Source organism: Dama dama, chromosome 19 (assembly GCF_033118175.1).
Source record: "Dama dama isolate Ldn47 chromosome 19, ASM3311817v1, whole genome shotgun sequence".
In the NCBI taxonomy this organism is placed as follows: domain Eukaryota; kingdom Metazoa; phylum Chordata; class Mammalia; order Artiodactyla; family Cervidae; genus Dama; species Dama dama.
In genome coordinates this window covers 73,681,358-73,698,615 of record NC_083699.1, presented here as the reverse complement: position 1 = coordinate 73,698,615, position 17,258 = coordinate 73,681,358, and the positions used below count along the sequence as shown (strand labels likewise).

The following is a 17,258-nucleotide window of genomic DNA, read 5'->3' as shown; positions in this document are numbered from 1 at the left end:
TTAATCTGGAAAGATCCCTTGTGGGTTTATCACATGTGGTTTGGAGCCAGCTGTGTCAGGACTGCAAAGTCCTCACCAGAGCCCAGGGCAGATGGGGACCCTGCCTCCACAAGCAAGTCCCTCTGGGTTAAGGAGGACAGAGGTCACACGCTTCATGAATGGACCTGGCCTTCGCCTCTGCTCCTTCCCTTCAGCCTGTCCTCCCTTTGCTGACCAAGCAGATGCTCCACGCTTTGCAAAGGTTTGGGATGTTTCATGTGCCTCTCACCAGGATGGGTGGTTTTAACCATCATGGCACATGGCAGTTTTGACGGCATCGGCTACATGTAAGAATAACACAGGTGCAGCGGGGGGCTTATAGCCACGCGTCCTGCTTGTCTTACACACATGCCCCACATCCTACAGGATAAAGTGGTGCTAGTGGTAAAGAACCCACCTGCCAATGCAGGAGACATAAGAGACGTGGGTTTGACCCCTGGGTTGGGAAAATCTCTTGAAGAAGTACATGCCAGCCTGCTCTAGTATTCTTGTCTGGAGAAGTCCATGGACAGGGGAGCCTGGCCGGCTACAGTCCATAGGGTCACAAAGAGTCGGACATGCCTGAGCGACTTAGCATCTAGCACCACACACAAAAACACCAACAAAGGACCTGTGATGATCGTAATAAATATATTTGTAACTTCTCAACTGAACAGAAATGCTTCCAGCAGCACATGGTGCATGACAACGCCTGGGTCTTGTCCACCGTGAGGCCCTGGGCTTCACCTCCTCCCACCAAAGGTCACAGTGTGGGCAGGACCACCAGATCCAAAGGGTGATGGTCGGTCTTTAGCAACCATGGGAAACCCAAAGTTAAGCAAATAAAATAATAATTTGAAAAGGAAAATAGAGACAACGTAAGGAAAGTTGCCTTTGTTCTAGGAAAAGTCTTTTTTTTTTTTTTTCACGGTATAATGACTCATTTATAAAGAGGAAGTGAGTCCTGTTGAAAAATATTTGAAATACTCTCTCAGGGGGAGAAAGCAATTCTTCACCAGGGTGGCTGGGCTCTGGGCAGGGGGCTTCATTCGCTGCCTGTCCTGAGCCAGTAGGAAGAGTTCCTCTTGGGACACCAGAGCCGAGTGCCTGCTGTGAGGAGAAAGGGACTCGGTGCCCACCTGAGGACCCCACAGACACCCTGGAAGCCAGGGGGGTACAGCCTCGCCAGGCTCCCCGAGGCCTCTGAGATAAACACGCTTATAAGAGCCCCCACCCTCTGTGAGTGTTTCACCCAGTCGGGGGAGGTGACAGGTGTGTCCTGGGCAGTAGGGGACAACGGCCCCCTCACCTCCCACCTCCCCCAGGGAGGAGCCCGTCCCTGGAGACGGGGGCACACAGGGTTCCCAAGAACAGACTACTGGCCCAGCTCAGCAGGTCCCACTTTGCGCGCGGAGAGGCCACCACGGAGCAGACCCACAGAGGTGGGAGGGTGGACTCGTGGGCAAGGCTGGTCCAGCAGCATCCCACGGCCTCTCCGTGGGCTCGACTGCACCCGAGCTGATCATGGTCACCTGCAGGCCCTGGACTGCCTGGCCAGAGGCCACGCAGCAGGGACCCTGCTCACCATGTGATGCAACCCAAGAACTCAAGGCTGCCGGATGTGGCGCTGGGCACCTCACTGGACTTGGGGAACATTTCCCAGCTCACTTTGGGGGTGAAGGCCACCCCAGCTCGCCCTCTCCATCTGTGGCTCCATAGTCCAAGGGAGTCTGGGGCTTTCCAGAGGCAGCTGCCCGTCACCTAGGCAGAGAGGTCCCTACGTCCAGTGAGGCAGGTCTCGCTCACTACTGAGGCAGCGCGGGTCTAAGAGGAAGCACCCGCTGTGTTTCTGGGGCCCAGGTGTGCCCCCAGGCCCCACCACCTCCCTCCAGGGGCCAGAAGTGGGGGGAGATGCCATAGATGAGTCTAGGTGACACTCAAGTCTTCAAAAAAACAGTGTTTTAGGAACCTGCTCCACCTTGCTGCCCACCTCCCTCCACTATGGTCTGGGGTGGGGGCCTGGCAGCCACCACAATGTAAGCATAGAGAAGGCTGGCATGGGAGGTGGCAAAGAGAAGTTTCCAGAAACTGTCAGGAGGAGGGCACATGACTTACTGCCCTGGAAGATCCAGGCAAGACAAGGGCAAAGGCCAGAGGCATGAGGTTTGGGGGAGGAGATGGCCTTCTCCTCTAGGGCCCTGGGGGGGCATGTGGCAGGGTCAGGAGGGGAGGGCAGTTTCCCTGGAGCAGTGGGGTGGCTGGGCCAGGGCTAGCGGTGTGCAGGGGCAGCGAGGGGGTGTTCCTGCAGATCAACAGTACTGAGAGTGTTCTGGGAGCAGAGACGGGGCTGTGTGTGTCTTCATGAGCACGTGTGTGTGTGTATGTTTGTGTGTGTGTGCATGTGCGTGTGTGTGAAGGCCCTAGGCAGGCCTGTTTGAGGGGCTAGAAGAAGCTCAGTGTGGCCCCAAAGTGCATGGCGAAACATGAGTGAGAATGTGGGTCTGAGTATGTGCTCTGTGTGTGTATGATGAGTGTGAGCTTATGAGAGACTGGGTGTGTTCACCTGGGGGTGGGGGTGTGCAGGGTGAGGCAGGTGCCCGGAGCTTGGGGACAGGGGACTGGGGCACACACGCTGGGTGGCTCACATCCAGGAGTTTGTCCAGAGGTGAATTGCTCAGAAAGGACCAGTGTGAAAGCGGAGAGGAGGGCCCTGAAGTGGAAAGGGGGCCCGCTGCCCTTGAGCTTGTCCAGAACTTGTGGGGTGCCCCAAGGTGGCCACAGAGGCTGCCTGGGCACGGCTCCCTCAGCCGCCCTGGGTTCCCTGGTGATGGGCCCAAGCCGGTGTGCTTCCAGGCCTCCAGGGCCCTGGTGTACACAGGGATACCTCTTCACAGCAGGGATGTTGCTCCACACGTGCACGGCGTTCTGGACAGTCCTGCCATGGACATCCTGGATGGTCACCGGGTCAGTCTGAGGGAAGGGAACATGGGCTATGAGCTGGGGGCACCCACAGGCCTCAGCCACCACGGGCGGCCTGTCAGCCCGGAGCACAGTCCGCAGCCCTCCTGGACGGAAGCTGTCTCCCAGTTGACACTGTTCCCATGGCATGTCTGTTTTCTTATCAACCACCTTATAAGGATAAAACTGAGTTACTATTTTAGACCTTTTAACTGGCAGATTTTTCATTTCCAAAGGTCACATGCCCAGGGACTCCCCGTCTGCTCCACAGCAGAGGTGGATTCCGTGAAGGACAAAGAATTCCTTGATCTTTGAGCCAAGAGCTGTGTCATCTCCGGCAGATAAGAAGCTTTGCGGGCAAACAGCAGACTTCCAGAAGGGCTGATGCCTTTCGATCTAAGGGAGCACCTGGATCCTGGGGCCGCAGTCTCCCTAGAAAGGTCAGGGGAGGAGGGGCTGGGGGAGCCATGGCAGGAGAAACGGGGCTTCGAGACCATCTAATCCCCGGCACGTGACAAGGCGGCCTGGACTCCACCTCCCCAACTCAGAGTGGTGGTGGCAGAACCATTCTGGGCATGTCAGCCTCCTGCCGTGTCCACACCCCTGGCAGGGAGGAGAGCTCACAGCTGGATGTACCATCACGGGGCAGAGACAGGCAGGCTTGTGTTTGGCACGTCTAGTTGTTCCCTGCCATCAGCAGAAATGTGGATCCACAGCAAAGTGGGCGCAGTCACAGGACACATGGTGAGTTCTCTTTCCTGCCTACTTTCCATTCAGGACTGATTCCGAGCGACCAAATGTGCTCACTAAACGGTCAAGAGCTAGCATCTTTGCTGTCCTCCATGTCTGCTGACAGCTGCTGCCCAGGTTTGGAGACTGGCTTTGGCTGGACTCAGGATCACATATTCATGGACTTTTCAATAATCAGAGAATCTTACAAGCCTTGTCCTGACTGCTCGTATGTGGTTAACAGGGGTGCCAGTATTTAAAAATTCCAGGCTCCCTAAAAAGGAGAAATAACCACAGATGGCGGAAGAAGGTAAGAGAATCATGAGGACACTTTTCTCAACCCTATGAAAATGATTTAAATTTTACTTAAATGGGTGGCATTCTGGGAAAACATAACTTACCAAAGTGATCTCAGAAAAGATTGAAAATCTTAACAGATTAGTTTCTACAGAAGAATTGCTCCCATTTAAAACCTATGCAACAATGACCAATCCAGACAATTTCACCGTTGTCAAATCTTTAAATATTTTTACAAAGCAAGCTTAACATTGGCATCCAAACCAATAAAAATAGCACAAAGCCAATAAAAATCTCACACGCACCTCTCTTGCACTTGTCAAAGCAAAGATCCTACATAAAAATGCTGTTCACCAGAATTCAGCGATCCATCAAAAGAGTCGCACACACAGCTAAGTGGGTGAGTTCAGGAACGCAAGGACAGTTGACTACTAGAAAATCTATTAGCATACTCTATTGTATAAAGGGCTTCCCTGGTGGCTCAGATAGTAAAGAATCTGCCTGCAATTCGAGATACCCAGGTTTGATCCCTGGGTTTGGAAGATCCCCTGGAGAAGGAAATGACAACCCACTCTAGTAGGCTTGCCTGGAAAATCCCATGGGCCAAGGAGCCTGGCAGGCTACGGTCCATGGGGTCGCAAAGAGTCGGACACAACTGAGTGACTAACACTTTCACAACAGATCTAAAGAATAAATTTAATTATCTCCATGAACATAAAAAAGAACATCTGACAGAATCCAACAATTATTCTTAATTAAAATGGATCAGAGAAGTAGAAGTCAAGGGAAATGACTAGAAATTTCCTTAACATAGTGCAATTTATCAACTGTGACCTCAAAATCAGCATCAGCCTAGGAGAGAAACACTGGGAACATTTCCGTGACAGTCAGGAGCCAGGCAGGCATGTCCCGCCACTACTGTGATCCAACGTGAGACCAGAGAAATGCGAGAATGGCGGAATTCGAGGTACAGAATCGGAAAGAAAAAACTGTCACAGCTTGCAGATAATCTGCTCAAACACCTAGGAAGTCTACCTGAATCAACTGCCAGTCACTGTCATCCACAAAGTAGTCCAATAAGGTGACGGGAGCTAAATTAGTCTAGACAGATCAACAGTTTCTTGAATACAAATCAAAACCAGTAAGATACAGAATGGAAAAATCCCAACTGCATAGGAGGGAAGAAGAGAAGAAGGACACTTGGAGCCACGGAAGGAAGGCAGAGGGCTGGGGACACCCTGTGGGCGGGTGGGGGAAAGAGCGACTCTGCCGTCAGAGGGGCTATGCAGACATCCTGGGGTGGAGGGCAGCATCTCTGAAAACGGCACGTGAATCCCGCAACCTCTCTTCCCGAATCCACCCCACAGACGTCCCCCCTCATATCCCTGCCTTGTAGCAATGTTTTTAAGAGCAAGAGATTAGAAACCACCCAACTGGGTGTTCACGGAAACAGGTGGAAGGCAATTTTTTACGTCCATATAAATAGAACAAAACAACAACACATAAATTAAAACAAAGAAGGAGAAAGGCACTTTTCCAACAGAAGGAGTTCCAGGGTAACAGTGAGTGAGAAAAGCCTGTGGCAGATTTGCAAGTTTGTGGAGAAGTCCTGGAGGTGACAGGGACCTAAAGACAAATGCAGTGGGAATGGTGGGAGTGGGGCGGCCAGGAGACCTTTGCTGTCAATTTATAAACACCAGAACACAGCAGGGGGGTGTCCTGAGATGAGGGGACACCCAGCCTGGCCTGGGGCTGCCCTGTGTGGGGGGCGAAGCGAGCTGGGAAAGATGGGCTGGGTCAGGCCTGGACAGAGGGTCACTGAGTTCAGAAGTGGCCTTTAGGCCAGGACTTGGGCCTGGGGACAGAAAGGGCAAGGCTGTTGGTTCCCCAGGATGGGTGTGAGTGTGAGTGTGTGCACATGTGTACGCGCGTGTGTGCAGATGGAGCTGGGTGGGGGGAGAAAGACATGACCCCCAGTGGCAGCTTCCTGAATCCAGAGCAAAGCATCGAGAAGGCAGCGTTGGGGCCTCAGTGTACGACAGCCCTCGTGGGCCCCATGAATTCTGAAAGACCAGTCATCAGGGCCGGGACCTAAGTGGTGCTCCTGCCAAGGGGCCATAGTGTCCCCTGGAGAGGCCCCAACCTGCACGCACCTCCAGGAAGCGAGTGGCCACATCCAGGTCCTCCTCCGTCAGCACCAGGTTGTCCACGAACATCCAGAAGAAGGGCTGGGGGCTGCCAGGCGGGGGCCTCGCGTACTGCAGGATGCGGTGGAACTGGTACACGTACCACCCTGGGGAGGGGGCGTCCAGGTGTGTCTGGGCTCCACCCACTGGGAGGGGCCTGGGACAGGAGGGCGGGGCTCTGGTGGGAGCAGGGAGGGGAGGCCTCAGCTGCATTGTGGCTGCCTGCCCCCCAGCAGCCTGGAGGGCACAGATGTGCCTGACGCTAAGACAGCACAGGTGCAAGTGGCTGGTAACGCCCCTGCGGGACACGCAGCCCAACAGATGGGGTGGGAGGGGCGCCAGGCCGCCCTGGGGTGACAGACCCGCTCATGTTGAGGTTACGGTGATGGCTTCACAGGGTACACACTTCAAGACCCACCAGGACGTGCTCACTGAATACGGACACTGACACAGGTCTCTGATGCCCAGTAAAGCTTTTTTTTTTTTTTTAAGTTGCAGACAATTTGCAATTCCTGCCCTCCCTGAAGAGTGCTAGGGGTGTGTGGGAGGGGGTGGGGGCCAAGAGGCCCTGGAGTCCCCGCAGATGGCAGTTTCTTACCGGGGGGATGGTCGCAGGTGTGGCCCAGGGCAGGCGTGGAACCATAGGTGAGGTCGAAGGGGCCCCACTCGTCTACCTACAGGAGGACAGGGGAGGCTCAGGAGAGCAGCGTGGTCCCCGGGTCGGGCACCTCGTTCATCTAATCATGTGATTCAGGCTGACCCTCATGGAAGGGGTGGCAGGGCAGTGAAACCCACTGGGTCAGACCCACCTCTGTAAGTCAGGGGGTGTGGAGAACCTCACTTCCTCCATTTGGAGGAGGCAGCCATGGAAATCTGAGCACCATGACTGCTTTGAGCCCTCAAAGACCCTCCCGGGAGGTTGACACATGGACCCCCCAGATTCATGCGTATTTCCTGTGTTGCTGGAAAATACACATCGAGCCCCTGATGGGTCAATGGACAGCGGGAGCATGAACTGCTCCTGCCCATGCAGCAACACGCCCACCCCAAGGCCCCCAACCCCTCCTGAGTGGAGGACGTGCTTTCACCACCAGGGGCCCAAGTGCCCCTCCCACGTGACCCAGGGCCCCAGTGAGACACTGGCCCAAGTTATTCTTAAGAAGAAAATAAATGAGACCCAAACACTGGATGCCTGGTTCTGTGACAGCAACCCGTCCAGAGCAGACTTGGCTTCCCTGAACCCTCACCAAACCAGTGGACGGAAGCCTGCACCAGACGCCAGCTCCCCACCTCGCAACCTCACATGCCCTGTTGCAGCCAGCCCTGCCTCTGCCCCTGCCCCTGCCCCTGCCCAAGTGCACTACTGCAGGCTGCAGACTGAGACGAGTGCAGAGGGATGTCCGGATGGGGAGGAGGCAAGGGGGCTAGAGGAGGTGAGCTTGAGCTGTGGGGCCAGGGTCTGCAGGCTGGTGGCTGCTGTGATGACCCAAGAAACGCCGTGAAGGAAGCAAGGTCTTACAGGGACACCCTGTTCTCCCCAAGAATCTGCCAGCAAGCACTCTGAATCCCCTGAGACCCACAGACATGGGCAGCCAGATGTGGCCGTGCAGACATGGGAGCGGGTGGCAGCCAGATGCCCCTTCTCCAGGGTTGTGGCAGCGCAGGAAGGCCTGGGTCACGAGCCCCAGGAAAAGGACTGGACGCTGGCAGAACCGAGCGATGACAACACACATGGGCGTTGCTGTCACCACGGAGACTCAGAGCTCATCACGGGACGGGTCTAGACCCTCCACTGCACCAGCAAGAGCCCCTCCACCTCTGCTCTGTCCTGCAGCTCTGCGGCGTGAGGGGAGAGGCCTCGTATCACTGTCCAGCCCCGCCTGGACCATCCTGCCCTTCAAGGGAGGACCCCGCCTGGGGAGACTAGGACGGGTGTGATGACCAGAAACGCTCCCTGGTGGGACATCTGATGGGGCCAGTGGGGCGAGAAGACACTGTTCTGGCCTTCAAGGCAGGGCAGACCCCAGGGGAATGGACTGGTGGCGGGGGAGTCTCCAGGCCCAGCCAGAGAGGAGGGCTTCCCCTGGACACACCCTTGGGTCAGGCCAGGATGGGGCGGGGCGGTGCAGAATGGAGCTGTAAGGCTCTGGCTGGCACCCCGGGGGCAGAGTGGACTCCCGACGCTGGCCGATTCCTTGCTGCCGCCTGCAATGGCCAGTGCTCTGGCCCTTCAGGCCCTGTGCCTGGGGTAGGGCTGGGCTCTAGGGATGATGGGCTTTAATCCTGATGCGGGGGGCTGTGTGGGCCTCGGGCGAGGGCCCAGGTCTTCCTGCAGAGGGCCCTGGAGGAGGCTTCCCATCCCTTTCCTGCCCCAGGACGCTCTTGACTGAGCTGGCTGAGTCACTTTTAGGCCCTCCCTCCCAGGCCACATTCAGGACAGCAGGAACAGGCAGCGTGGGGGCCACAAAGATGCCCCTCTCATCTCCCCTATTGTGGGGGCAATCCCCGTGAGACCCCACCCCAGGTCAGCCCTGCAGGGGGCAGAGCACAGGGCTGCACCTCCCCTTCTCTCTGCCTAGTCCCCTGTCCCCTTCCCCCTAGTCTGCTCTCACCAGGGGCCTGGAGGAGCCGGCAGTACTTACATCCCTCCTCACTACGTTGGTGACGTCATCCAAATGTTTCAATCTTCCCCGCTTAGAACCATCTTCCAAAAAGCCCAGACTCGTCAGCTCTGGGTGGGGAGCCAAGAGGACACAGAAGGCTGGCGTTGGGTTTTGACCCGATGTGGAATCAAAGGCCAACGGCTGATTGGAAAGTATGGCTATCATATGGCGAGCAGACTTTATCTTTCCAGCGACATGATGGGGTGAGCAAGCACTGATTTCAGAAAGTCAAGCCACATGTTGCAAAACCAGTGCTTCAGGCTGCACCGCCACTCTCTGGGCTAGGAGACCGCTGGGTGGTGGCGATGCACGCTGATGTCACCCGGTCAGGCTGGGTGACAGGGCTGGACTGCAGGAGAGTATGCAGCCGAGGCACTGCAAGACAGCCCAGAAAGGATCTTGCAAATTCAGTAACGCACTGTCTGGGCAGGGACTGGAAGGCTGAGGGGCCATGGGCCATGACTCCTGGGTTCCTTCAGGGAGGCCATGCCTGCCCTGTGTGTCTCGGCCCCCAGATCCTTAACACGGATGTGCACGGGGCCACTGTGATCACATTACCTGGCACTTGGCGAGCGCCAAGAGCAGGGCAGAAGGCCCCATTCCACTTGGCCAGAGACTAACAGAGGTATCTTCACTGATTCCTCTTACATCTGCTGGGCCCACAAGAATCCATGGGATTTCCAAAGGTACCAGCAGGTGGGGGTCTGCTAGGGGCTCGCAGGGGCAGGACACCCAGGCAGCCTGGGTGATAGGGGCGTCTGGGAAGAGACGGAGGGTGCGGTGAGCCTGGCAACGGTTGGGGCAGGTAAGGGGGCCAGGTGTGTGGAGGTGTGTGAGGCTCAGGGGCTCTGGGCAGGGCTGTCCTAGCAGAGAACTGGCCCCACGGCCCTCACTGTGGCATTTCACACCCACCGTCTTGCTACGTGAATTTTCTTTCCAAGGCAGCCCAGCTGAAGGAAGGAGCCCCAGGGGTTCCTGCACAGCACCCCCCCACACACACACCTCGCCTCCTGGAAACGGCCCTCAGGCCATCCTCTTGCCCTGCCCCCAGTCCCAGACATGCAGTGAATGTGATGCTGGGGAACTTCGCACCCCTCACCCTCGTGCACACACCCTGGGGCCCCTGTGGGTCTCGCTCCAAGCAGACCCCTCTTCTAGCATGAGTCCTCAGGTGTCACTGCACCCACCTTTCTTGATGTTCCCAAAAAGGGACAGCACCCGGATGGGCTCTCTCTTCCACACAGGCACAGTTTTGTACATCTCAAGGGGACTCTCCTGTTAATTAAAAAACAAAACCCAGAACATTCTGATGACTACCTAGTCATAAAGCCCATGAGTGTCAAGACAAGTTCTTTCTGGCCTTGCACACCTGCTGAGGGGGCTGGCCCTGCCTTGATCATACTGACCCCCAGGACTTCATGAAGATCTGGCCCATCCCCTAGGCTGAGGCTCTTGCCCTCCCCCACCAGCCGCATCTCCAGCAAAGGGGAGGCAGGTGTTCGGGACTTCATTGCTTGTGAGAGGAGACAACTCTATCCCTAGAGAAACCACTTTCCTGTATTTCTTGGCAAGAGTCTCTGACCTGGGGAACTCTGAATGCCCATAGCCATAGGAAACAACGGGTCCTTCTCCATCCCCTCTACAGGCTCTGAACCCAGGCCCCAAGTCACCCGGAACCACCCGTGAAGGCTACCAGCAGAAGGCCTCTCCCAGGCCAGGCCTGAGCCAGCACCTGTCTCTGTGTGAAGGGGCCGGGCTGAGGACAGGAGCCGAGAAGGCATCCGGTAACACCCACCCTCCCGTGCATGGCACCGGCTGGCAGAGATGCGGTGGATCTATCCATGGAACAAGCACTCCTGAGCCCCCGACCCCCGGGAGGCTTCCTGGCCTCCTATGAGCATGACATCGAGCTGTGGATGGAAGACCAGGCCTGGGCAGGAGTGCTATCTGCAAGCAGCAGAGGAGGGTGGGGGGTCCCAGGAGACCCTAAGCCCAGGACTTGAGCAGGTGGATGGCACCCAATGCAGGCAAAAAGTGAAGCAGAGGGAGAGGGCAGGTGGTCCTGGGCTTCCTGGGGGCGTGGGGAGGGCAAGGTATTTCCAATGTAAGTGCAGCCCTGACAGACACTTGGGGACACACGTCCTGGTTCCCCATGGCAGCTGCAGGAGCCTTGCCTCCTTCCCCCTACTCCCCTGGGGCAGTAACAGAGGTTCAGAGCATCTACCCCTTTCCCCTTGGATGAGAAACCCCTCCTGCAGTTTGCTGGCTCAGAGTCTTTTACAGAGAGATGGGTGGCTTCTGCCACAAGATGGACCTGAAGAAGGTTCTACTGGGAGGGCAGGCGCCTAGTTTAGAAAAGCACCTTGAAGGCTGCTCCATCCAGGGTCAGGGAGCACAGGGCGGTGGGGCCACCACGTGCCCCCATGGTTGGCCCAGCAATGCCAGGTGGGCAGTGACTCCCCAGAACTGGCCAGCCTTGAACAGCAGAGAAGGAACCTGAGTCTCCAGGCTGTCCCGGTCAGTGCCCACCCTGCCCCCTCACTCAGCCCCCACACCCCCACCCTCCTGTGTCTCTATCCCACTCCTTCCTGTTAGATGACACCAATCACTGCATTTCATGTCACCCCCAATCCAGGATGACCTCACCTCGAGATCCTTCTCTAAACTACATCTGCAAAGACCTTATTTCCAAAATAGGTCACATTCACAGGTACCAGGATTTAGGACTTGGGTGTATCTTTGAGGATCAGAGCTCAAACTACTGTGATGAATCCACCCTACTGGGATGAACCCACACTCCTGCCTGGCTCATGGCCCTGACTTTGATCCCAGAGAGGACCCACATCTGTGCCAGCTGTCCGGGCTGGACTAGGAGATCCTGCTCAGGTGTTTGTTCCCACTTGCCGAGCTCAGAGGCCCACATTTGCTGGGCCCTCTCCTACAAATGCCTGGCTCCCGGGCTTGGGAGAAACGAAGCTGCTGTGCTGAAGGGATTTGTGGAAGACAGACACCTAGCGGACACTGCTGTCAAAGAGGAAGGTGAAAAAAGTGCATTTGCTCAAAAGCCTTTAACTTCATCACATAAGCAGAGCGGATGGGTGTTTTGCAACCAGTCGACAGAGGAAACGAGCCAAGTTAGGGCTGGCCGTTTGCCCGTTCTGTCCTCCAGCCCCAACTGCCACTCACCGCCTCCCGGTCATAGAAGGCCTTCAGCCCCGACCGCCACTTCCTCCTCCTCTGCAGCAGCCCGCTCCGGGGGAAGGGCAAGCAAAGGAAGCAGACCCAGTTGCTCATGGCGTGAACCTTCTCCGAGGTCCCGGGGCCAACCAGGGTGTCAACGCACTCGAAACAGTAGCATCTGGAGTCAAACAGAAAACCACAGCGGCAGAAATGACGATGCCTTGTCACCAGGTGAAACCCCGGTGGTCCAGCAGGCAGCAGAGAGCCTGCTCCTTGTTCTGGAGTGAGTGAAAAGACAGATGGAGAGACAAAGCCAGCAGGGCGGGGAGGCAAGGCTGTGGCTGAGGGAGGGTGTCAGTCCCTCTCAGGCACCTAGAGCCACAGGGCCCCAGTCATCTGCAGAGGACAAGGGGACCTGTGGACTGTGGTGGATTTTCAAGATCCCCCAAGGCAGCTGTCCTCCTCCTCCCAACTTTAGCATCTAAGAAAGCAGGTGAGATCTCCCCATGAACTCAAGTGCAGAAGCACCCACTGAGGGGACGGGTGGGGGGGGGGGGCGGTGGGGAGCTGCAAATACAAGGATGGCCCAGAGGGGCTGGAGGGAAGGACTGCAAGGAAAGCTCAGGTGGGCACACAGTAGGGAAGAATGAAGGTACCCGCCTGACCCTGGCCACAAGGGTGTCCTGTCACTGTCCTACTTAACCATCGAGGGAGCAGCTGTGCCTGGGCGATAAAAACAGAAAAATCACAAGCACACAGCTTCTGACACCCCTTCCCATAGGTCAAGCGTACATGCGTGCTAAGTCACTTCGGTCGTGTCTGACTCTTTGTGGCCCCACAGATCATAGCCTGCCAGGCTCCTCTGTGTGTGGGATTCTCCAGGCAAGTATTCTGGAGTGAGTTGCCATGCTCTTCTCCAGGGGATCTTCCCCACCCAGGGATCGAACCAGCATCTCTTACTTCTCTTTCACAGGCAGGCTCTTTACTACTGATGCCACCTGGGAAGCCCCTCCCATAGGTCAAGGCCTTTCAGCAAATGAAATACTTGAGATGGAAATTGAAAGCTTTGGAGAAAGTCATCCTTTGGGGAGGGGGGTGGGAAAGTCCCTTGCACTCTGGGATGCAGAGCTCAGAAGGATAGGCGTTCCCCAGGTTTATGGGCAACAGTCCTTCAAAACTCCACAGCCCCGGCGCCCCTGGCCTCACCGGGTGCAGTCGGGATTCTCGCAGATGAGTAGCGTCTCCCCAGCGCAGCAGATGGAGCAGTAGGACTGGTACCCGTCATCATCATACAGGAAGAGGCACTCCAGGAACTTGTCCTTGGCGAGGGCAAAGCCAGGCTGCTCACTCTGCCCTGAGGCTGCCAGGAAGCCACCCTCACCTCCCTGCTTACCTTGCAGGGAGCACACATCCCCCCTTCAAACAGAGGGTGCTGTGTGTGCACCTGGAGACTTCCACAGCAGATACACACATCTGAGGCAGAAACCCACAGTCAACATGCGTCATGACGCCTCCAGACAGAGCAACAGACTTAGCAACAACGGAAAAAGTGCAAGACCTGTACACTGAAAACCGCAAACTGCTCTTGAAAGAAAGTTCAAACAGATGGAAGGGCATCCCATGTTTCTGGATCAGAAGACTAATGAGTGTTAAAATGCTGTGTCCTCAGTCACTCAATTGTGTCTGACTCTTTGCGGCCCCACAGACTGTAGCCCACCAGGCTCCTCTGTCCGTGGGATTTCCCAGGCAAGAATACTGGAGTGGGTTGCCGTTTCCTTCTCCAGGGGATCTTCCCAACCCACAGATCAAACCCACATCTCCTGCATTAGCAGGCAGATTCTTTACCACTAAGCTACCAGGGAAGCCCATTAAAATGGCAAGCCTCCCCAAATTGGTCTACAGATCTCTCTCAAAATTCCAGCTGGTTTTTTTTTTTTTTTTTTTTCTTTTTCTTTTTTCCAGAAATTGCTAGCCTGATCCAAAAATTCATATGTAAATGCAAGGGATCCAGGCTAGGCAAACCCATAGAGAAAAAAAAGTAGATTCGTGGTTGCCTAGAGTTGAAAGAGGGGAGGGATGAGGAAGGAGTTACTGTGGGTACCAGTTTCTTGTGCAGGTAATGAAAATGCCCTAAAATTAGATTGTAGTGGTGGTGGCACATTATGTATGATTATACTAAAAGACACTGAAGTGTACACCTTCAATGATGGGTCAGGGTCTTTAGGGCAGGTGGAGGGGATACAAGCTGGGCACCAGCGGTGTCCACTGCCCTCCTCCAGGGATGGACAACTGAGTGAGGCTGCAAGCCTTCTTTATTGGGCTGACATCCCTTGGCCTGGGTGGGTATGTGATGCTCACCTTTTATGTCTCGCTGGTTGACCTTGACTTCGTATGCAATAAGATCTGGAAAAGAAAAGATGCCTCTGCCTGTCTCCTACATCACACAGGTCAAGAGACAAGCCTCAGAATCGATCTTTTGAAGTCACAGGACCCAGAGGGCCAGCACCACCCTCCCTCCTCCACCTTTCACCTTGACATTTAAACATCCCAGCTGGTCGCTGGGGTGGGGGAGGCTTGGAGTGGGGCCCTCCTGCTCCTGAGTGAGGCGTGATTATTCCAGAAGCTGGGAACCCTGGACAGTGCTCAGGCCTGGAGCTGGCATCCCAAGCGATGGGCCCAGTACTCAAATGAACCCTCACCTCTGCGGGGCCCGGGTGATGGTGGGGATGACAGTTCGCTGGAACCCACTAGAATGATGTCCGGACTGTGCTCCGCCTCTGGGTCTAGGACTAGGGTAGCGGCCAAGGGGACACCAACCAGGAGACAGGACAGACATCGAGAGCGAGAAGGTGCCCCATCAGCCTCCATCTCGGAGCCTCGGGGTCCTTGTTCAGCCCCTACCCGCCTCCCACAGTGACACTCACTCCTCCCAACCCAGGGCGGGGATGGTGTTGAGGGGCAGGAATGCTGGTAGTGAGTGCCAGCCTCACAGGGGAATTCAGGTGGCCCCATCAGGTGGGCCACTTGGGCCTCACAGGGCCCAAGGTCCTCCGCGGCACCCCCTCCGTCTGCATCCTCCCAGATGTGGGCCCCTCAGCCACCCCATGTTCCTGTCACCCCAGGGTCTCCCAGACGCCACCCAGCCTTGGTCTCTCCCAAGAACCCTTGAAGGCAGGGGGGGCTCCTGAGAAGAAGAAAGGGCCTCACGGATTTCACAGGGCGGGGGCCATTGCTCCCCATCCAGCAGCAAGGCTGAGTCAGGGTCCGAGCCATCCAGGGTCTCCAGGTTCAGGGTCCCCCGGGGGGAGAGGGCCATGGAATCTAGGAAAGGACCTTTTCCAGAATCAGTAGGAAACCAGGGTGCTGGACTCGTGGGGTGGGGGCACGCAGGAGGACGTATGGATGGGGGCAGGGGAGAGCGGGGACCCCTCAGTGCCACTGGGTGTTGGGTGGAAGGGTGGAGGGCTCCTGTGGGGGTGCTCCTGCCGGGTGGGGCATTAGGGAGTCCCGGGATGGGGAGGAGGAGGGGGAGGAGAGTCCTCACAGTGGGGAGGGATGAGAAGACCCGTGGGAGGAGGGAAGGTTCAGGGGCGGAGTGACCAGGCTCAGTGATGGGGCCTGAGTGCGGGGGTGGGGGACTCAGGGGCGGGGCTTAGGGCTCTCAGGATTCTTGGCTGGGGGCGGGCGCAGGGGGGCAGGACCGGCTGGGAGGGAGTTCAGTGGGGTTTAGGGATCTAAGGGGTGTGGTGCCTAATGAGGGCGAAGGTTCTGGGTGGGATAAATGGGAGTGGGGGCGTTTGCAGCGGTGGGAGGGGCCAAGGGACCATTAGTGGGGAGGAAGCTCAGTTGGCCTGGGGAGGGCTCATGGCTCCCTCCTTTCAGCTTGGGTGTGGTCTGGGTGGCCTGACTTCCCTGTGTAAAGCTCAGTGAGTGCTTTCCTGGTGGTCCAGTCGCTAAGATTCCAGGCTCCCAGTGCAGGGGCCCAGGCTCTATCCCTAGTCAGGGAACTAGATCCCACACGCCCCAACTAAGACCTGGTGTAGCCAAATAAATAAACAAATAATATATATATATATATATATATATATATATATATATATATATATATATACACTTTTAAAAGCTCAGCAGGATGTCTGGCAGTAGCTCTGCAGTGAGAAACCTACCAAGGTCAAGGTCAACAGCACAGTGGTCAGTGGAGTGGACAGTTCTGCTCCTGATGGGGTGAGATGAGGATGGGTGTCACCTCTATGGGCTCCCTCCCCACCTGTGACTCAGCCTCCACCCATGAGAAAAGCACCAGAAGATTCCAGGAGCCGGACAGCCTGCAACGTACCTGCCTGGGACTCTTCGCAACTGTGTCGCTCATCAGAAAAAATTCCGAGAAACTGTCACACCCAAGAGGAGCCTAAGGAGGAATGACGATTAGACTAAATGCAACAGAAAAAGACATTAGAGGAAAACCAAGGGCATCTAGTAAACTATGGCTCATTAGCTTCCAGAATATTGTATCAGTAGTGATTCACTAATTGTTACAATGTATCACACTGAAGCAAGATGTTGATCACAGGAGGTATGGGTTTGCAGGAGCTCTGTCCTAGCTTCAGAGATTTTCTGTAGATACAAAGTATTCTAAAATACTTTCTTTTTTTAACCACACTGTATTATTACTGACTAAACTCCCCAGGTGGCTCAGAGGTAAAGAATCCCCTGCCAGGGCAGAAAATGAGAGTTTAATCCCTGAGTAGGGAAAATCCCCTTGAGAAGGAAATGACAACTTGTTGCAGGAAGGGGGTGGACCCCTTCCAGGGCCTGAAACTGAGCTCTTATAAATGAATTGTCAGAGGAGACACATGTGCTGACAAAGCAAGAGATCTCATTGGAAAGAGCACTGGGGTGGAGAGCAGGAGGATAAGGGAACCCAGGAGAACTGCTCTCTTCTGGAAAACAAGGACATTGCTCTTGGACAAAGGTAGAAAAGGACTGAACACTGGTCTTTTTAGCTTTAATTTCTCTGCAGTTAAGGAGTTGCATTATGATTCCAATAAAAAGCTGTCTTTCTTTTGACTCACTCTTACCCATTTTTGTTACTAATTAGAAGAAGAAAAAAAGAGAAAAAAGGAAGAGGCTTAATTTAGAGAAGAAGGAAAGAACCTGAAATGTACCCACCTTTCTTACCCTACGTTTCTTATGTAGGGGGGCCTGTAGCGCCCTAGTGGGCTCCTAA

At 55.6% G+C, this 17,258-nt stretch overlaps 1 protein-coding gene across 1 annotated transcript; it reads right to left on the bottom strand.

The window, feature by feature from the left end:
• Positions 1 to 690: 690 nt before the first annotated feature.
• DNMT3L (DNA methyltransferase 3 like) lies at positions 691 to 15,347 on the bottom strand. Its single transcript, XM_061168047.1, has 11 exons — positions 15,239 to 15,347; positions 14,731 to 14,820; positions 13,425 to 13,504; positions 13,238 to 13,350; positions 12,038 to 12,209; positions 10,039 to 10,126; positions 8,831 to 8,919; positions 6,787 to 6,862; positions 6,156 to 6,295; positions 2,903 to 2,988; positions 691 to 1,128 (listed from the first exon to the last, which is right to left on the bottom strand). Exons 1-11 carry the CDS (start codon positions 15,345 to 15,347, stop codon positions 963 to 965), a joined length of 1,209 nt encoding a protein of 402 aa, XP_061024030.1. The 3' UTR covers positions 691 to 962.
• Between the last annotated feature and the right edge of the window lie 1,911 nt (positions 15,348 to 17,258).